Raw genomic sequence first — 20450 nt, 5'->3', positions numbered from 1 at the left:
GGGCTCCGTCTAATTCACTCACCATTTTCTGAACACGTAGGTGCTTGAAGAGCATTCTCAAAAGCAAAGTGGGATGGTATGGGATGACGCCCCGAATCCTATGCCCACCTATAAGCAGCAATAAGGAGAGTTGTCACGACAGTTCCTAGCGGTGAAGGCCTAACTAGATCACACGAATGGATATAACCTAGTGGTCCTATCGAGATGCTTTCCACAACGGGTGGATGATTATGATTCTATTCAAGCCAACTGAAAGCGGTCTCAGGGATATATAGAAGGGAATATACTTTGATAGTTGCAGAAAGAAAGCATTCAGAAATTTCAAGTTGCACCTAAATGATATTTCCAATGCAAGTATTACCACGGCTACTCGATGTCTAACACGGAATCTCGACAATTCAAATTGTGTCACTTCCAACTGACCATCCGATGTGATCACGGTTGAATGACTGAGTTTCACACATTTCTCCAGGTACCTGGGAAGTATGCTCAACCCGATTAAGCTTGGAAGTATTGAATTGCTGTGGAGAGCTGTGAAAGGTATATAGACAAGATCATGTCGATGTAGAATCCGGACTGTTGAAGATCAGAATTGAGACCGTTTAGAGAACCGAAGACCTTGCCGATCACATTGTTCAAAAATGCAAGTTTAATGGGATCGACCGAGATCTAACTCGCAGATTTCGCAGTCAGGGATGTAGGCCAAGAATATACGTGTACTCAAAATTCCGAATTCCAAAACGAGCATAGTCCAAGAATTGTCAATTAGGACGACTTCTTTGATATCGTTTCGTTGGGAAATACTTATGCTCTGGGCATTGAGGTTGCAGTTAGACATACCTTGTTGCTGGAGCCACGGAGAAATCACCTATGACAGACATACATGTACAATTCCGAGCCTGCATTGTGAGATGTGCAATGCTGAATGAATGTGCATTGGCTGATCTTCAAGCTTCACCCAATCAAAGAGAGCTGCAGTGGCATTGGGAGCCCCAAAGACCTTGCGATCTCTCTGCTTCATGCAATAAATATGCAAGGGGTGGACGATCGCGATGATCTTGTCAGCCCAGCGCCGAGACGCACGAAGTACTAGTTTCCCCACACGGGTTTACCCGTTCGAGAAATCAAAACATTCAGGGGAAGAGCTATATAAAGCCCTCGGTTTGCACATGGAGGAGTTCTGTATTCCAGGCAGCCACCATGGTCAAATCAACTGCCCTTCTCTCCGCCTTCTTCTCTCTGCTGGCTTCCACTGCCGCAGTGACGGTGCCTGACACTGACTACGATGTTATTGTCGTTGGTGGCGGGCCGGCTGGTCTCAGTGCGCTCAGTGGCGTCTCTCGTGTGCGTCGGACGGCGTTGTTAATTGACAGTGGTCACTATCGCAATGATCCAACTCGGGAGATGCACGACGTGATTGGCAATGACGGTAAGCATAGATATGCTGCACATCGCATCACTTAGCTAATTGTTCCAGGCACTCCTCCGGCCAAATTCCGAAGCCTTGCGCGTGAGCAGATCCTGCAGTATGACACTGCCACTATTGAAGATGATACTGTCGAGACCATCGATCCGATTGGAGGGGGAGACTTTTCTTCCTTCAATGTGAAGATAACCAACGGAACAACCTATACTGCACGTAAGATTGTTCTCGGTACTGGTGTCTACGACATCCTCCCCGATACCCCTGGATTGAAAGAGGGCTTCGGCAAGGGTATCTGGTGGTGCCCCTGGTGTGATGGTTATGAGCACCGCGACCAGCCCTTCGGCATGATTGGTGATATCAGCGACATGCTCTCCAACGTCCTAGAGGTGCACACTCTGTACAGCGACATGATTGCCTTTGTCAACGGCACTCAGACCCCCGAAGGCGAAGCTCGTGCCGCAGCCAAGGTCTCTGACTGGAAGGAGCAGCTCGAGGCTTGGGGCACCAAGATCGACAACCGCACCATTGCCTCGATTGAGCGCCTTCAGGACGGCGGCAAGAACCGCAGCGATACTGAGCACGCCCAGTATGACAAGTTCCGCGTGCACTTCACTACTGGCGAACCTGTCGAGCGCAATGCTTTCATTATCAACGTTCCCACTGCCCAGTACTCGTCGCTGCCTACCCAAATGGGCCTGGACATGGCCGGCGGCAAGATCAATGTTACCAGCGGAATGCGCACCAGTGAAGCTGGTGTCTTTGCTGTTGGTGACGCGAATAGTGATGGAAGTACTAATGTCCCACATGCTATGTTCAGTGGCAAGAAGGCCGCTGTTTACCTTCATGGTAAGTTTCACCGTGAAATCCAAAGTCCCATTTCTAACACACCTGATTACAGTTGAAATGTCTCGTGAGGAGTCAAAATCCAAGGTCTCCAAGCGTGAAGGCCTTTCCCGCCGTGAGCTCGAGAAGGAGGCTGACCGCGCCATTGGTGACAACCTTGACAAGGTGTGGGAGCGTGTTCTGAGGATGTAATCAATTCATTTCCCCGTAGCACCAAAATAAACTCTAAACGAAATCACCGATATACGAACACAGTACAAAGTCAAATACATTGTCGCATTAAGTTGAAGAGTTTCATTGACGTGATATATATACTGATTCATGAATTGGGAAAGGTAATAACAAATTGATGGGCTGGCTGACTGCTTAGAATACATGAGAATCTGATTGTCCGACTGAATGTCTGGAATACAAAAAAATTATGGGGTAACTGCTCGCTGCTGGCTGATGAATCTGGTTTCAACATGTGTTGGTGGATTGACTGTGAGTCTGAAGAGAAGAAAGGATTGCCTGGCTGGCTGGGTGATATCGGACTGCGGGGTTCTCCTGACTGTGAGTCTGAAGAGAAGGCGAAAGGAGCAAAAGGGTTGCCTGGTTGGCAGGCTGAACTCGAGAGTTGATGATGTGGATATTCGTGTGTTGCAAGTCAGTATTCAGCAACGGTCTTGTTGAAGGATTTGGATGAGGTTGGAAGCCAACTGAATGATTTGATTCAGTAGACTTTCGAAAAAGGTCACATCAATGTGTAGGTGCTTGAGTGCATATTTGAAGAGGAAACCGAGTGACATCCTGGTTTGTTGGTTGATTGCTCAATTGTGGTAATGTGTTGGTCAGGTTAGAGGCCAGATATTGTCAGTTGGAGCAACTCCAAGCTTGCCAGATTCACCGCCAGCGAGCGGGTAATTGAAGTTGAGAAACATCTAGAAATCGAAAGAGGAAAGAATATGGAGCAGAAGCATATCGGAAAGAAGCACATACATTAGAAACAAGGAAATCGAATCAGACAACACAAACAGAGAGACATTCATTGGGCATAACTAGAACAATAGACAACAATTGGGAAAGCATCAGCTTGATTGAATGGAGTTGGATGGAAGTGGAGGTATTGAGTTTAGAAAGATTTGCAGCTGCATGCCTTTGAATAGGGGCGTAGGGGGAATAGATTTGAATGGAAGTCCCGTGCTGAATACAAGCTTGAACTGAATTTGTGTTTTTTTTTTTTTGCGGAGAAGGCAATGTCGAATTCGCCATCACGGGCGACCGATAGTTGAATTGAAAATGTGAGCTCCAGGGCTGTGACGGAATGGTTCGAAATGTGATAATGGGCGTAAGAGGAGGAATGAATTGGACAATGAGTCTTGGAACTGAGGTTGAAGGTTGAAAGGTGATAACGGGCGTAAGAGGGAAAAATTGACTGAAAGTATGAGCTCGAGGGCCGTGACGGAATGGCTGGAATTGTGATAATGGGCGTAAGAAGAGGAATGAATTGGAAAAACTGAGGTTGAAGGCTGGAAGGTGATAATGGCTAAAACCCAAAGAATCGAAAATGTGAGCCTTGAAGATGAGATGAGGCGACGATCTCGTCGCTTTGTGGTCGCCGCTCCAACTCTCAACTGCACCTTGATTGCTCCCACGCGCGCAAACATGTCTTATGAGTTGGAGTCAAAGAAGTGCAAGTTCCATCGAATGTTGGGTTCAATATCCAAACCTCGACAGCCCGATCCTGCACTCACACGATGCCTGCTCTGCCCATGACAGCTCGAGCGCATGTCGCCACCAACCTCTCGATCAAGAAAGTCCGCCTGGGTAGAAATGGTCGCTCAAAGCTCGCAGCGGTTGGGAACGGAACGTCATCTGAATCGTCAAATGTATCTGCGTGCTCAAATAAGCGCCCAAACTTGTTCCCTTGAGTCGAGATTCAACAGTTGAAATGGTGAGGATAGCTGTTGTCGAATCGAAAGTGTGAGCCCGGTGATTAAGATTGAAAAGTTGAAACGGCGACAGCGGAGTAAGAGGAGATCTGAATTTGAAACACTATTTCAAATGGTTAGCAAAGTCATTCCACTTGAAAGAAAATAACTCACCAGAGGTTTGTGCTTTCTCACCACCACAAGGCGGCGCCTCATATTGATTTCCAAGCACACGTAGAGGAGCTCACGTCCTCCAGACGCGCATGGTCAGATGTCCTGAATCAACTCAGGACTTGTTGCGCCTGGCATCTGATCCGCAACGCACCAATGGCATGTCTGTCTCCCTGAACATTCAGGATGAGGGTCCCTTCAAAGTCTGCTGGGATCGCAAAAGGACTTTGGTCAGCATACGTCAATGTTCGTGTCATCAACGCTGCAATCAACGGTATTCTGAGCTTGTGTTAGCTTCACCTTTCGGTTACTAGTCATCAGCGCCCCGTAGAGGCCCAAGCTCGAAGCTGGTGTTCACTGGAACTCATGGACGTTCCAGCACCGTGGCCAATCCACAATAAATTGCTTCATGAACGGCTCTGTCGGAAAAATACCCGAAAATGGGATAATATATATCGAAGTTCCAGCACAGAGAACCAACACTGTCGGCACGAATAAGGCGTTTCTGCCTCTTCATTTCGTGTGACGCACGTTGCAAAACAGCAATATGAGCTCTGTACATGCTCAACATTGATCGTCGAAGAGTCAAGTGGATACTTCCAACCCAGTAGACTCGCCTTCTGGATGCGTATAATTCCAGATGTCCGTCGTCAATTGACCAAGAGGAGGAAGCTCGTCCTCAGAATAAAGAGCTTGGGGGAGGCGCCTTTTTAGCTGGCAGCTGCGGCAGCGAAGCCCTAACGTGGTGCCGCAAATCTGGAACCTCAATATGGTCGCATGGACACTTGATGATCAGCAACCTTGATCGTCCAACTTCATCTGCTCTTCAATTTCGACTTAAATGGCCCGTTTGAGGAACCTCAATATGGTCGCATGGACACTTGATGATCAACAACCTTGATCGTCCAACATCATCTTCTCCTCCCGCTTGATTATTCAGTCTGATTGATTGGCCTCGTGAATTGCGCTAACTAGTTCATAAAAGAAGGCAAAGTTTGCCGACCCGCATGGATGGGTCAATGAAGTAAGTTTCCAAAGTTCCACTTCATTTCTGCATTTCCGACCTTGTTTGAGCATATTCATCTCAATTCGAATACCTTAATGTTATGCATACACGTTAAGTGAACAGCACTAACATAATTTGAGCATAGGATGATGTCTATTACGGCTTTATCGAGCAGATGGCCGTGGCGCACGCTAGAGTAAGGCTGATATTGAATATGCGATAGATGATAGGACTGATAATATATAGCGTGCCGTTGAGGAGGCTGCGGCCGCCCGGCGCTCTGGTGGGCGTATCCGTCGCCCTCGTCGTAAGGGTCACTCCGGCAACGGAGGAAAGAAGTGTAAGTCAATATCCATTTCTTAATTCTTGTACTTTCATAATTGCCCGTTTGTTCGGGAATGCGGTTTCTATTGCTATCTTGCTCGGTGTCACCTTGTTCGGGATTGCGGTCACGTTCAAGGTTGATCTCGGTCGAGGTTAATCTCCTTCGAGGTTGCGGTCTCGTTTGAGGTTGGTCTCGGTCGAGGTTGATCTTTTTCCCGGTTGTGGTCTCGTCCAAGATCGGCGCTGAAATCCTTTCTTTGTCGTATCATTCGTATTATATGACAGTCTGCTAACAGTATCGTAATAACAGTCAAGGCCACGAAGAAGAAGGACTAGAAGTAAACTCCCTTCGAATCACAGCCGTTAAGAGAAGGGCCTAGTTATTTTCATGTTGTTCTACCATTTTTATTTATTAACGCGCGGCAATGCCGCTGGGGTCGATGAGTAAACCCCCCTAAAATCAACAACTATTCGGATCGAAGCACTATTTAAGCAGTTGTAGACGAACTACTTTATTGTAGATTTACCTGGGTCAGAATCCAGTCACTGTGAAGCCTCACTCAGGTGGCCGGGTAAGCGGATACGCATATTCAGGCTAGTAAGAAAAGCTCCTAGCTCCTACCCGTAGAATAAGTTCAGAAAGCCCCATTTAACGCATATTATAAAGGAGGCATTCGTGGGACACGTTGTCGTAGGCGCTAGCGACATTGAGAAGCAGCATGCTTACTTTTCGACCACTTCCCTAAGCAGGGTGGACTCGATCGAGGGTTAGCTGCATAGCATGGTCATGAAGATACGACAGAAAGCTGAATTTTCACATGCCAGCAGTTTCCACACTTTATTAGAAATGCCGTCAGCTCTAGGAGCTTTGTTTGGAGGTGCACGCAGTATTGCATCGGTGAGTTCTTGCTCCGAGATAAGAGGGAAAGGAATTGGGGTATGCTTGTGTTGAGTTAGTGATGTCTGAGGGTGCAGGAAAGAAGGCCTCTCGCAGTACCTGGACCTACTCATTTGTCGATTCAGCGAGGCTGTCCGCTGTTTTCAACGGCGGCATCATACTGTTTCCTTGTTCTTGGCCCCAATTTCTCGCCCATTTGGACATCCACCAGAGACCCTGGGATCCCTGGCCAATAGCCTCCTTGATAAAAATTCACGGAATCCGGTTCTGAGTGCTTTATTAATCACTCATCCCTTCTCTTCCTTGCTGATTCGTAGTTCTCCCAATCCTCCACTTCATGCGTGGCCGTGTAGCGTCTAAATAGACGCGATCTCTTTCACGGGTCTCTTTCACTACCTGTCGGCATTCACCGGTGAATGACGGGTTGGCATATTGACTGGATCTGGCCCACGGTGTGGATTCCTCGACGGCCCGGTCGATGATGTCCATGAAGTGCTCCACGGCTCCTCGGAGACCATGTCTTGCCTTAGAGGTTCACTGTCACAAATTTGTCGAATTCCTCTGTTTCCATGGCCTTCCAGCTAACGTCGTTTAGGTTGACTGTCGGCGATGCTGATGCCGAGTATTGTACGTATCACGAAGTCGGAGTACAACCTCTCCGTGGGCAATCTTTCATCCTGTTTTGCGCTTCCGATGCCTTTCATAAAGCCATTCCAGGTGGGGTCCAGGATCATAGCGTTAATGGTAACGAACGCAGAGCTATCAGGCATCTTCAAGAGATAGTGGCCCCTCGGACTCTTCCGACCCTCGCTGATGGAGATGCTCTAGAGGATTGTGCTCTATATCTCTTGAGTAGTTGCCTGTTGTCCGGATTTTGATTAAGCTCGTTGGCATTGATTGCTCATCAGAATCATCCGATTCTGTGCGCTGTCTGTGTCGAATTTGAGCCACGGCTCTTGATGACGTGGGTGTCGTCGAGCATGGTTCAGAAGAAGTTGACAGAGAATAGCAGCCCAGCCCCCACCCCGGGGTTGCGCTGAGCCCTAGCGCAGACTAAGAGAGAGCAGAGCTCCGACAGTCCCACATCATAGCTGTAAATGATTCCCTAGTTTAGTCTTTCCTCCGTTACCGGAGTGTCCCTCGCGACGAGTGCGACGAATGCGCTGACCAGAGCGCCAGGCAACAGCCTCTTCAACGGCACGCTATATACCATCAGTCCTATCTTTTATCACATATTTGATATCAGCCTACTCGGGCCATCCGATCGATGAAGTCATAATAAACGTTATCCTATACTCAAATTATGTTAGTGCTGTTCACTTAACGCATATGCATAACATTAAGGTATTCGAATTGAGATGAATGTGCTCACACAAGGTCGGAAATGCAGAAATAAAGTGGAACTTTAGAAACTTGCTTCTTCTACCTAATTCTGGGTGTCGGCAAACTTTGCCTGTTTCTATGAACTAGTTAGCGCATTTCAATAGATGTGAGTGAAAAATAGACAGAATTTACGTTGTTGCCTCCCTAAGGAGGGGGATAGAGCATAAGCATAAGATGCCTCAAAAATTGAGCACCCAAAACGACCTAGACGTCTTAGATGCCTAATAAGAAACAGTGAGATGTGAAGACTTACTGATGATGCAAGCGTATCAGTTAGGAGAAAGAAGAAGAAGGAATTGTGAAGCGTGAAAGGTTCCTTTTGTAGACTGCGATCCTGAGAAGACATTCCTACTACTCAGCCCTACCGGAATACTCTGTAAGCTTACCGGAACGATCCTTCTTATTACGCCAATCACATGCTTCCTACGTATCGACACTACCACGTGGGATGTGCCACTTCTTACGCGGAAACATCCATCCACATAACGGGGCTGAGATGCATCCTCAAGTCAAATCTGGGTTAGAAATGGGAAGACTCGTACCGCTCTTAAGACTCAATTTTAACTAATGCAAGCTCAGAGTTTTGTGGAAAGTGGACAGGGCTTCGAAAGCTGCTGAATAGGTGGCATTCCAACGGGGATAAGGTCCTCGTCTTCTCACATAGAGTGTGCCTCCTGAGGAGGTTACAGATGCCGCACTAACACGATAAATAAAGATTTAAGCGCCAATCTTGAAAGAGACCACTGGCCCTAAACAAGGCCGCAACCTCAAACGAGATCAACCTTGAGCGAGACCGCAATCTCGAACACGGTGACACCGAGCAAGGTCGCAATAGAAATCGCAGTCCCGAACAAACGGGCAATTGTGAATGTGCAAGAATTAAGAAAGGGATCTTGACTTACACTTCTTACCTCTGTTATAGGAGTGTCCCTCGCGGCGCCAGCGACGAGCAGCGCCAGCCTCCTTACCTCCATTAGTGGAGGGCTTTTCGCCTTTGGAGGTCATTTTCTTGGTATTCTACTAAATTAGATATCAGTATTGATCTCCTTTGACGCTTCTATACATATAAAGTTATGAATGTATAGATAAGATGAGTGTGATAAATATGTATTGCAGCGTTGTTGACCACCTAATAGGGTTAAAAAATATCAACAGTCTAAGAATTCTATAGTGCATAAACGAGTGACTAGGACTAGCAAAGCTAGGGCCCATGAAAACTCTCTTGATGCAAACCTCGAGTGAAATCGTTGTCCGTAGTAACGCGTGAGATGCTGGAAGCGAGCACAACTGAGGTGTAGACATGCCGGGAACCGGTGAAAACAGTGTCCATGATGATGCTTGTGATGTACGCTTGTGGCTAAGATGGAAGTGAAGCATGGTAGAGGTAGCCACCGGAAGGAAGATACAGGGAGATAGATACATCAAGGCAAATAATGAAAGGCCAACTCCAACTATAGAGTCGGATGTGGTGCCTGCTTCCATCGACTAGGACTCCGGCCAACTGTAACTTGTAACCTGTCATATAAAGATATAAAGAGGTATCTTAGGCTTCACTGCTAAATATGCAAGGTATCACAGTGGAAGTGAATGTCAAATGAGTATAGCGGGGTCTGTTCACCGCCCTGAGATTCAGCAGATCACCCACCGCCCGACTTGTGACGTGACCAGGGAAGCTTCGAGTTGAGCTCACCTTCCTTCACATCTATGACTCCGTCCTTTGGCAGCTCTCTTTGAGATCCAGATTTCTCAGCCATGGCATCACGGCCTATCCTGCTGCGATTTGAAAGTCGCAACGGGCAGTTCCGATTCTCCGTCAGCCCGCAGGAACTCTTCCCATCCCTTCAACAAAAGGTATTTTTGTCGCTCTCTCTCAAGAAATGTGTGGTCCAGTTCGTAGGCTAATCTTCTGCTTACGATAGATCCTGGAACAGCTTCCGGCAGGTGTCGATCCTTCATCCATCGTCATCTCAAACAAACCTATCGGCACGGGTGGTGAGGAGAGAGAACTAGAAGGCCTACAAGGCGTTTCAATTCAACAAGTCGGTCTCAAGTAAGTGTTAAATACTGCTACAATCATAGAGAATTTGCTCATGCTCTCTCAAGACACGGCGACAAGCTCTTCCTCGGGTACCGGGAACAGACACAACAGAATGGACCCTCGAACGGCGACACATCTGTCTCTTCGGAGCGACGATTAAACGGTGCCCCAATTCCCCAGCAACAGACCGTTCCGGTCCGCCCCCAGGCACCCTCCTCCGCCACAATCAAGAACCCGTGGGACGTGGTGAAGCAATCCCCACTGGATAACCTGCTGGACAAGAAAGATGGCAAGATCAAGCGGAATATGGATCACAAGATGTGCAAGCATGGCCCCCGAGGCATGTGTGATTACTGCATGCCGCTCGAACCATACGATGCGAAATATATGGCCGAAAAGAAGATCAAGCATCTTTCCTTCCACTCATATCTGCGGAAGATCAATGCTGCAACCAATAAGCCCGAAATGGGAACCTCCTTTATGCCACCGCTCAATGAACCGTACTACCGAGTCCGAACTGACTGTCCATCGGGACATTCGCCATGGCCAGAGGGTATCTGCACAAAGTGTCAACCCAGCGCCATCAGTCTGCAACCCCAGGAATTCCGCATGGTCGACCACGTGGAGTTCGCCTCTCCCGACCTCATCAACTCCCTTCTTGACTTCTGGCGAAAGTCTGGTGCCCAACGTCTCGGCTTCTTGTACGGAACGTATGAGGAGTACACCGAAGTACCACTAGGTGTCAAGGCTGTTGTGCAAGCAATCTACGAGCCCCCACAAATGGGTGAGGTCGATGGTGTAACACTCCACGATTGGCACAACGAGAAGGAAGTGGATGATGTTGCCAGTCTTTGCGGATTGCAGAAGGTTGGTGTCATATTTACTGATCTTCTCGATGCTGGCCAGGGAGACGGCTCAGTGGTATGCAAGCGTCACATCGACTCATACTTCCTGTCCTCGCTGGAAATCGCCTTTGCGGCACGTCTTCAGGCGCAAAATCCCAAATTAACCAAATGGAGTCGCACGGGACGCTTCGGTTCCGACTTCGTCACATGTGTGCTCAGCGGCGATGATACAGGTGCTATCAGCATCAGCTCATACCAAGCCTCTGTGTCTGCGGTCGAGATGGTTCGTGGAGACATCATTGAGCCTTCCGCCGACCCTTCTGTGATGCTGGTACAATCAGAGACCGACGAGGATCTCGGCGCCAGAACGCGGTACATCCCCGAGGTCTTCTACCGCCGCATTAACGAGTACGGCGCCAGTGTTCAAGAGAACGCCTCGCCGAGTTTCCCAGTCGACTTCCTGCTAGTTACCCTTACCCATGGATTCCCCACAGAGTCATCCCCATTGTTCAAGAACAGCCGCTTCCCCATCGAGAACCGCGAAGTCATTGGCGAAAGCCAGGAGCTACGACATGTCGCCCAGAAACTTATGTCCGGAGACCCACAAAAGGCCATCCAAGGCGTATCCGACTTCCACCTGCTATGCTTCTTGCACGGACTCAGCACCTTCAATAAGGTCTGTTCTATCCTTCATATATCACTCGACATCAGATACTAACCAAAATTTCACAGGATGAGGAATCCCTCCTATGCCGCGTCGCGACAACACAATCCCCCGCTGAAGGAATGCAGCTGTTGAATACCTCAGGATGGGCGACGTTGATGACCATCCTTCAGGAGAGTGGTGAGCGCCCCCTAAGCGCCCCTGGCCCACCGCGGTTGAGTCTTCTCGCCCGGATTCCCAATCCCGAGGACGTCGCACCCCCCTTCTTCCCATACATCCCGCTCCAATACTCCAAATACAGAGGGTGAACAGCTTGCTAAGAGGTTTAAGGGAGCTAGTCTAGAGTGACTTCGTCTATCGCCGCTCGGTTTTCATTAGTCCCCCATCCGACCGTCTTCTCAATCGTGTTACCCGGGTAATGTGGGAAGTGGAAAATATTGTCGCCCATTTATACCAACGATTATCACGTCTGCGGTGGACTTCGGCTGGATCGAGCGAGGTTTGCATGGTCTGGGGTCGGCTTAGTTTTACATAGCACATAGACCCAATGGCCTACATTGCATTCTACATTTTCTGGGACTACCAGTAGCTGCTTGAGTTGCGCAGTACAGTATGCTGAGTAAGCGCATTTATCCATGGTCGAGGTCGATCTCCCTGGTATACGGCTTCATTCTCGAGTATGTGTATGATACAATCTCCCAAGCTCCCAAACATATTCGCCAAAACTCCGAGTAACATTAACAAAAACCTCATGGCTCAAACTACTGCCCTGCTTCAACAAGTTCCTTCAACCGCTTCTCGATCATCACCCGCCCTTCACCATTCATCCATACTTCGTGTGGCGCATCGGAGACAACATCCCAGGAATAGAGATTATCTGTGATATGAGACAGATCCTCCTGTCGATCTGCCCAACGGGAATCCTTGCGAACCTCTTGACCAGAGCTCACAACGACAACCGGAACATGTCCCATCTGAACATGACGAGCAGACTGCACCTCAGCGGCAGTCATAGTAACTGCAACGAGATTCTCTTGCAGTTTTGCCTTGATGAACTTGCCAGACTGATACGCCGAACGTCCTGCAATTCGGTCCTGACGAGTACGACCCCGGAACAAGGCTCCAGCAAGTCGGTCCAGTCCAAGCGGAGACAGAATACCACGGAACCAGAGCACAAAGCCACGGCCTGGTTTCCCGAGGTCACTCAAGTATTCTTCGTGAAGCGGGTCAATCATGAAGATACCGCGGACTTCAAGCAGGTGACGACTGGCAAACAGCCTGGAATAGAGGCTTCCAACACCCGCGGAGACAACTACCCAGGGACCAGTCTCGTCTGCGAGAGCCAGTGCCTCTGCTAGCACATCTGCCGACATCCCTGCTGAATGTGGAGAGGGTGCATTGTCGGACCATCCGAATCCTGGTCTATCCCAGTAACAATACCGGTCAATAGAGCCACGGCGGTACAAATCGTCCATGAATGGCTGCAGTGTATGTTCGACGGGTCCAGTGCCACCTTCGAGGAGAATTGTCGACGAGTTGTCATCGGCAGCCTTGTCTCCAACACAGGCAAGATGCACTTGGTATAAATCACCATGAACTAGAAATCGCTCACCTGGCGGAGGCACAGAAACGTCACGCGCACGAATGATAAGCGTAGACGTGAATAAAACGACAGCGATAGCCAGGACAACAAGCAATACCGTCTCAGCAAGGACAGCCATCCACTCCAAAAGTGAGCGACGAGTCTCCTCCCGACCAGTCAAACGCTCCTCCTCTTCCTTCTTCCCCCAAGCGACAGCACGATTCAAAAGAACTTGCCAGATAGAGATGATAGCCACCCAGACGACAGAGGCAATTCCAACCCAGCCTTCTTCAAGACGGATCCGCGCCACGCCCAGAATAATGCACGTATCCACCAGAAGAAGCACGACGATAAAGATCCCCCAGATGGTCATCGGCTTGGAGGGTACCGCGAAGAATAGCAACCCCAGGACTAAGTATCCAGTCGCTAGCGTCGTATATGAAAACGCGAAGAAACCCGATCCTCGCGGGTGAATCACCGGCGGACTGACAAAGATAGATACTAAGAGCAAAGTCCACCAGATGAAACTAAGTCCCAGTGCTAAGAGGGAGACAGCGCGCAGAGCGCGGACACTCCATAGGTTGTAGGGCGATACCTGTTTCGGTTGTTAACATATTACTTCTATATTCACAAGTTGGACTGACTGCGGGATCATCAGGACTCAAATATCCATGGTTATCTCTAGGGAGTAGCCTTGTGCGTTCAGTAGGTTCTTCGGTTCGCTCTGGCGCATCGTGGTGTTCTCCATCATGGTTGGAGGGTCCTTCGCTCACTGAGTGTTTGCGCCCCCACAGAGAGGACATGTTGAAGATGGATAATAAGTTTGATTCACAAATCCACAAATTAATTACAAAAGGTTGAACATCAGATGCAGATCCCGGCAGATCAGGTTCGTGAGAAAGCAAGGCAGGTCAACCTTGCGGGTATGACATCATGCATTCCCTCTCTATAGTTGAACATAGTCAAATAGCATATTTATAGAGATATTCAAGTAGAATATATACCATCAGTTGAATTACCCATATCTGACCTTCTGTGCCCCATCTCCAAACCAGTCATCCATAGCCAGAGACTCCTCTGGATCAGCATAATTGATGATGACACTTTTAGTCGTAGTATACGCATGATAAGCCTCAATGCCATTCTCACTTCCCACTCCACTTGCACTGGTTGCACCTCCCCAGGGACTGCTAGGATCATTGCGATGATGGGTATTTACCCAAGTGATTCCAGCAGCAATCTGTTCTGACACTCGGAACGATTGGGAGAGGTTGGCTGTCCATATACCAGCTCCCAGTCCAAACTCGGTGTCATTTGCCAGGGCGATGGCTTGTTCTTCGGTGTCGAAACCAGCCACGACGATTACGGGGCCGAAGGCTTCTTCGCGCCAGATAGCGGTGTTCACAATGCTGTTGTTGCCCTGACCAGACACAAGCAAAGTTGGCTCATAGAAGTATCCTTTGTCGAAATTGAATCCGTCAAGTGGGCTTCGACCAGTCATGCGTTTTCCTCCGGCACGCGAAAACGCATTGCATCCGCTTAGAGCATCCTTGACTAGCTTTTCGACGTGTCGCAGTTGCTTTTCGGAGATTAGAGGGCCCATCATTGACTCTGGGTTGCTTGGAGCCCCCATGCGTCGTGTAATTCCCCCAATCTTAGTCTTGAGCTTCCCCAGAACTTCACTCATGATGTTGTTTTGCACAATAATTCTGGTGCTAGCAACACAAGTCTGGCCACTGGCAATGAAACTTCCAAAGGCGATCCCGTTAACCGCTGCGTCAATGTTGGCATCCTTAAACACAATCAGAGGCGCCTTGCCCCCTAACTCTGCTGTGTATTTGGCCAAGTTTCCTCCTACAATCTTACCGATTGCTTTACCAGCATCGGTACCACCAGTAACATCCACCTTTCTGACCAGGGGATGTTCAACGAGCGCTTTACCAGTAATAGCACCATATCCAGGTAACACGCTTAACACCCCATCAGGAATGCCCGCCTGACCAAGGATCTTCCCAAGCAACAAAGTAGTCAACGGCGTCAGCTCACTAGGCTTAATAACAACACTATTCCCAGCGGCTAGCGCAGGAGCCAACTTCTTCACGGCGATCAGCAGCGGATGATTAAACGGCGTAATCTGAACCACAACACCCAAAGGAACGCGATCGACAAAGTTATGCAGTTTCCCCATTGTCGGAAGAACAGAGCGCTCCTCAACACGGAGTAACGACGCATAATACTTGAACCATCTCGTCAACGATGGGACCTGAGCGTTCATCTCTCGAATAACTCGACCTGTTTGTTTCGACTCGAGTGATATAAATTCTGGGAGTGCGTTGGAAAGAAGTGCTGCGCATTTCTCGAGTACATCTGCGCGATGATGACGACTCGCTCGCGACCATATGCCGGACTTGTATGCGGCGTGGGCGGCTGAGATGGCGGTCTCTACGTCTTCGGGTGAGGCGGCGTGGCATCTGTCTCGCGTTAAGCCAAGCACGCAGCATTGTAATGTTTGGGTGGTCTTACTTCGCGAATATTTCTCCTGTTGCTGGGTCTTCAATTGGAATACTGTGGCCTCGTCAGTCTAGCGACAGTGTTAACATCTCGGCGTACCCACATGTCTGCATGTCCTTCCTGCTCTTTGCCAGCTAACCATAAGAGATAGGGCTCCATGATGTCGAGAGGTGTGAGTATTCAATGGCAATAACAAAGCAAAGTGAAGAGGTGAAGAAGAGAGAAAAAAGGGCAAATTGCTTATCTGAGGGGAATGAGGGGTTGCAATCAACCCCAATTCGGCTGTGTTTTTATATCTCTTTTGATGCTATAAAATGTCTACTACTACGAATTGCTATGTTCAAAGATGCAAGATCTCTACAATGGTGATCACAGTCACGTAAGGACCATGGGGCCGTGTCGATCCCGACGTCAACGTCTCATCTCCTTTCCAACATAACACAACATGGATTCCCGTCCACCCACAAAGGCCGTCAAAAAGATCGCACATCCTATAGGGATTCGACAGGAACACATCGCCGAAGAAGAAACTCTGCTGTATCTGCGACCTAAATATGACCCCCACTCGCCGGATGAATATACCCTGAAGAGATACTGGGACGACTCCACCATCTTCACAGTGACTGGTCGCAAATATGGTGATACCAGAGCCCGCGAGTTCCGAGATGCATCAGGACTGCCAATGTTCGAGTCGCGACCGACAGCATTAGCCTGGAGACGACCATTGCTCGTACGGTTACCAGGCAAACAAGATGAAGAGCTGATAGACTTCCGAATGGGCTGGGAAGGCTACACGCTTAAATTCCGCAACGCGGCATCTGAAGCTGAGAAAGATGTTACGATACAGGTACAAGTAATAGAGTCGATGGCGTGCACGGCATATGCGGCTATGGTGGATGGCCAGAAGGTCGTTGATGTGCGTGAAAGCCTGACGATGAACAAGTCTCTCCCCACAGCAAGAGCAAGAGCTGCGAGTGATCACTCGTTGATGCCCCGACAAATCTTGGAGGTACTCGTGGCTGAAAACTTTGACTTGTCACTGGTGAGTGCAATCTGACTCTTCGGCTACCTCGGGACTGATATTGGATCATTCAGGCGGCTCTTATTGCTGTACACATGGCCGATACGAAGTTTAGTTCTTTTCTACTTCCACGGAGGTAGAGTAAAGGCTGAACATGAATGACTTACGAGTTCGAGTCGAGAATTGAACATGGATCTATTCTTCAACTCCCTACTAGCTCAACTGGCAACTGGCAAGAAGATTAGACTTTCCCCGCATATCGTTAGAACAGCTATTCGATATCGAATACTGGCAACCGCTGAGGGGCTCGATTGCGTAAGAACGTGAGTGACATCGGTGTCATTCTGTGAAGACGTGTATGTTTAATACTCGGGCTCTGTATATTGAAATTGAGCAAGAAGACCAGTTTGGTGCATGAATTTGGCAACGCAGCGGGTTACTAGCGGGTTGGACACAGTGGTGTTGTAATTAGCTATCATAAGACAGCTAGTATACTACTGTCCCCAGTTTCAATACTATACTACTTCGTATGATGATAGGTTTAAGGCTAGCTATAACTACCAGAATACTTTAGTTTGTATATGGCTGACTTAGATAAATCTACATTAACGTAGTTCGTCTACTACTCCTTAAATAGTGCTTCGATCCGAATAGTTATTGATTTAGGGGGATTTAGTCATCGACCCTAGCGGCCTTGCCGCGTGTTAATAAATACAAAAAGTAGAGCAGCATAAAATAATTAGGCCCTGATCGTACACTTGATGCCGGTCTCAACGGCTACGGGTCGAACAGAGTTTACTGCTTCTTCTCCTTCTTCGTGACCTTGGCTGTTATTACGATACTGTTAGCAGACTGTCATATGATACGAATGATACGATAAAGAATGGATTTCAGCGCCGATCTTGAACGAGATCAACCTTAAACGAGACCACAATCCCGAACAAGGTAACACCGAGCAAGATGGCAACGGAAATCGTATTCCTAACAAACGGGCAATTGTGAAAATATAAGAATTAAGAAAGGCATCTTGACTTACATTCCTTTCGCCCGTTGCCGGAGTGTCCCTCCCGACGAGGGCCGTGAACACGCTCGCTAGACCGCCGGGCAGCGATAGCTTCTTCGACGGCACGCTATATACTATCAGCCCTATCATTTATCGTATATTCAATATCAGCCTTACTCTAGCGCGAGTCGCGGCTATCTACTCGATAAAGCCGTAATACATATCGTCCTATACTCAAATTATGTTAGTGCTGTTCACTTAACGCATATGCATAACATTAAGTTATTCGAATTGAGATGAATGTGCTCAAACAAGATCGGAATGCAGAAATGAAGTGGAACTTTGGAAACTTACCTCATTTACCCATTTCTGGGTGTCGGCAAACTTTGCCTTTTTCTATGAACTAGTTAGCCTAGTTCAATAGAAGTGAATAAAAAAATAAACAGAACTTACCTTGTTGCCTCCCTAAGGAGGGGGATAGAGCATGAGCATGAAATGCCTCAAAAACCGAGCATCCAAAACGACCTAGACGTCTTAGATGCCTAATAAGAAACAGTGAGATGTGAAGACTTACTGATGATGCAAGCGTATCAGTTGGGGAGAAAGAAGAAGAAGGAATTGTGAAGCATGAAAAGGGTCCTTTTATAGACTGCGATGCTAAGAAGCAAAATATTCCTACTACTCCACTAACGTACTACAGTCACTGGCTCCACCACTACAATATATAGATAAGATGAGTGATAAATATGTATTGGAGCGTTGTCGACCACATAATAGGGTTAAGAAATATCTCCAGTCTAGGAATTCTATGGTGCATAAAACGCGGAGACAACTTCTACAGACTTTCGGCTCCAGCATCAACCTTCAAAACACGAGTACGATGGCGCATAAGACCATGGTTCAATTGTCTATCTAATATACGTTTTTTATACTATAAGCTACAAGCTCCAGTTGGCACAATATTGAAGACTGTATAAAATCATCTAGAATCTGAGGGTCATGTATTATCTTATCATTAAACCAGAACGCCCCAGTGACAACAGCTAAGGGAAAAAGACAAGATGATCATTGAATGATACACTTCTTAGGCAGACCACATGGTCCTTCATTGTCCTTCTCTTTCTTAGCTGGCTCCTGCTGCTTGGGAGCCTCGGTCTTCTTTGGCGCCGCAGCGGCAGGGGTCTCAGGCTTCGATTCTGTACTGCCATGCAGTCACTGGACCCTGGAGACGTGCTCATAAAAGGCCTTGCCTTGGGCCTCAGCAATCTGGAGCTCAAGAGCGGAGGGCTGGCGAGAACCATCGGCACCCTATATTTGAAGTGGTCAACAAGGATCATGATGTATTGGAAGAATTGACTTACGGCAAAGGTACCAGCGCCCCAGGCACTACCTCCGTGAACTTCCTCAAGGTTTGCGAGCAAAGGGAAGACGGTCTTATAACCAAGGGGAGTATATATGAATCCGTGATGAGACCTGTTCAGAGAGTTCAGAGTTATCAGAGATGGTCCAGTAAGTAAAGTGATGGTCCAGTGAGGGAGAGTTGTTAGAGATGGTCCAATGAGGGAGTAAACTGATGGGCCAGTGAAAGAGAGTAAAGTAATGGACCAGTGAGGGAGAGTTTTTAGGGTGTACAGAGTTATCAGTGATGGTCCGGTAAGCAAGTAAAGTGATGGACCAGTGAGGGAGTAAAGTGATGACCGGTGAGGGAGTAAAGTGATACTCACAGAGTACTCATGGCAGCAAGGCAAGTAGACTCCTGGCCACCACCCTGGGTGCCAGTAGAGACGAAGAGACCAGCATACTTGCCCCAGAAGCCACCGGAGGCCCAGATGCCGCCGGTCTTGTCCCAGAAGGTCTTCCACTGAGCAGGGAAGTTACCGTAACGGGTGGGGATACCGAACAGGACGGCATCGTAGGCGAGGAGGTCGGTGGGCTCAATGATGGGGTCAGCGGGCTTAGCGGGGGCGTGCATCTTGGCCAGAACCTCCTCGCTGAGGGTCTCGGCGATCCTAGTCCGGTTGTCAGTGGTAGTCCAGTAAGAGGTCACGATTAGACTCACTGGAAGACATCGGCAGAACCACCGGCGGACTCAATGCCCTTCTTCTCAGCCTCGGCCAGAGTCTTGATGTGGCCGTACATCGAGTACTATATGCAACAAGTTAGTGACAGAAGAGAGGGAATTGGTGGGAAGACATACGTAGACAATTGCAATCTTGGGAGCCATGATGATGATGTTCAGGGTATAATGAACTGAACATTTGAGGAGGGGAAAGTAGTGTATTATATAGGAACCCTGGAATGGTCACATATTCCGCGATTAGCAAGACATGGCAGTGTTACAGAGCAAATCAGTCATCGATGACAGAGCAGGGGCAGCCTGTGATTGGCTGGAGTCGATCCACCCGGATATAGCTCATGTTTAGGCGATTCTTACTGAGAACTGACAAATGGAAAGTCTGCCAAGACAGGGGCGTTAGTCTAGATAGGTCTTAGCAGATTGAGAGACCCTTTCTGATTATCACAGAGTTACAGTATAGTATTTCACCTGGCGATTCTGCTAACATGAACATATTAAGGTGTCATGATGTCATACACTCCGATCATGATGCTAAAACATTCATTCTTTGAGTTTGCATAGCATATCGCCGTGGGCATGTCCAGGTCTGTGACGTAAGTTACCATGTAAGCTGACTTCAGGTGGATTAGCTCCGGTGGGGGGAACCTAAAAAGGATATTGGTGTCTTAGCACTACAGTTATACATCTACTGTACGTTGATGGCGGTGAATCTAATCGAGCCAACGCAGAACACAGAATAACTGAACAT

The 20450-nt window shown here is 48.2% G+C and overlaps 9 protein-coding genes across 9 annotated transcripts; 4 read left to right on the top strand and 5 right to left on the bottom strand.

Moving 5' to 3' along the window:
* Window positions 1-1200: 1200 nt before the first annotated feature.
* Window positions 1201-2461, top strand: N7446_005479 (NAD(P)/FAD-dependent oxidoreductase; the record flags this gene model as incomplete). The annotated part of the gene is made up of 3 exons (XM_058514227.1): window positions 1201-1429; window positions 1478-2272; window positions 2325-2461. The coding sequence occupies 3 exons, from the start codon at window positions 1201-1203 to the stop codon at window positions 2459-2461; spliced, it is 1161 nt and encodes a 386-aa protein (XP_058371405.1).
* A 2730-nt stretch (window positions 2462-5191) lies between these two features.
* Window positions 5192-6016, top strand: N7446_005478 (uncharacterized protein; the record flags this gene model as incomplete). The annotated part of the gene is made up of 5 exons (XM_058514226.1): window positions 5192-5218; window positions 5336-5374; window positions 5502-5552; window positions 5603-5696; window positions 5991-6016. 5 exons carry the CDS (start codon window positions 5192-5194, stop codon window positions 6014-6016), a joined length of 237 nt encoding a protein of 78 aa, XP_058371404.1.
* Window positions 6017-7104: 1088 nt separating this feature from the next.
* N7446_005477 (uncharacterized protein) lies at window positions 7105-7348 on the bottom strand (the record flags this gene model as incomplete). The annotated part of the gene is given in 2 exon segments (XM_058514225.1): window positions 7105-7190; window positions 7210-7348. The coding sequence occupies 2 exon segments, from the start codon at window positions 7346-7348 to the stop codon at window positions 7105-7107; spliced, it is 225 nt and encodes a 74-aa protein (XP_058371403.1).
* Window positions 7349-8728: 1380 nt separating this feature from the next.
* N7446_005476 (uncharacterized protein) lies at window positions 8729-8966 on the bottom strand (the record flags this gene model as incomplete). Its single annotated transcript, XM_058514224.1, is given in 2 exon segments — window positions 8729-8853; window positions 8873-8966. The coding sequence occupies 2 exon segments, from the start codon at window positions 8964-8966 to the stop codon at window positions 8729-8731; spliced, it is 219 nt and encodes a 72-aa protein (XP_058371402.1).
* A 747-nt stretch (window positions 8967-9713) lies between these two features.
* Window positions 9714-11816, top strand: npl4 (nuclear protein localization protein 4; the record flags this gene model as incomplete). The annotated part of the gene is made up of 4 exons (XM_058514223.1): window positions 9714-9812; window positions 9881-10011; window positions 10065-11520; window positions 11577-11816. The coding sequence occupies 4 exons, from the start codon at window positions 9714-9716 to the stop codon at window positions 11814-11816; spliced, it is 1926 nt and encodes a 641-aa protein (XP_058371401.1).
* Window positions 11817-12269: 453 nt separating this feature from the next.
* Window positions 12270-13893, bottom strand: N7446_005474 (DUF2417 domain-containing alpha/beta hydrolase; the record flags this gene model as incomplete). The annotated part of the gene is made up of 2 exons (XM_058514222.1): window positions 12270-13685; window positions 13735-13893. The coding sequence occupies 2 exons, from the start codon at window positions 13891-13893 to the stop codon at window positions 12270-12272; spliced, it is 1575 nt and encodes a 524-aa protein (XP_058371400.1).
* A 212-nt stretch (window positions 13894-14105) lies between these two features.
* On the bottom strand, window positions 14106-15797 carry N7446_005473 (uncharacterized protein; the record flags this gene model as incomplete). Its single annotated transcript, XM_058514221.1, has 3 exons — window positions 15705-15797; window positions 15614-15655; window positions 14106-15561 (listed from the first exon to the last, which is right to left on the bottom strand). The coding sequence occupies exons 1-3, from the start codon at window positions 15758-15760 to the stop codon at window positions 14106-14108; spliced, it is 1554 nt and encodes a 517-aa protein (XP_058371399.1). The 5' UTR covers window positions 15761-15797.
* A 249-nt stretch (window positions 15798-16046) lies between these two features.
* Window positions 16047-16762, top strand: N7446_005472 (uncharacterized protein; the record flags this gene model as incomplete). Its single annotated transcript, XM_058514220.1, has 2 exons — window positions 16047-16643; window positions 16697-16762. The coding sequence occupies 2 exons, from the start codon at window positions 16047-16049 to the stop codon at window positions 16760-16762; spliced, it is 663 nt and encodes a 220-aa protein (XP_058371398.1).
* A 1928-nt stretch (window positions 16763-18690) lies between these two features.
* pst2 (putative NADH-quinone oxidoreductase Pst2) lies at window positions 18691-20139 on the bottom strand (the record flags this gene model as incomplete). Its single annotated transcript, XM_058514219.1, is given in 6 exon segments — window positions 18691-18826; window positions 18842-18933; window positions 18987-19098; window positions 19350-19634; window positions 19685-19770; window positions 19823-20139. The coding sequence occupies 6 exon segments, from the start codon at window positions 19847-19849 to the stop codon at window positions 18691-18693; spliced, it is 738 nt and encodes a 245-aa protein (XP_058371397.1). The 5' UTR covers window positions 19850-20139.
* Between the last annotated feature and the right edge of the window lie 311 nt (window positions 20140-20450).

The sequence above is a fragment of the Penicillium canescens genome, assembly GCF_028828765.1.
Source record: "Penicillium canescens strain IBT 15451 chromosome Unknown utg000004l_segment0_segment0, whole genome shotgun sequence".
NCBI classification, from domain to species: domain Eukaryota; kingdom Fungi; phylum Ascomycota; class Eurotiomycetes; order Eurotiales; family Aspergillaceae; genus Penicillium; species Penicillium canescens.
The sequence above is the reverse complement of the archived record's forward strand: the minus strand, read 5'-3'. Positions and strand labels throughout refer to the sequence as shown.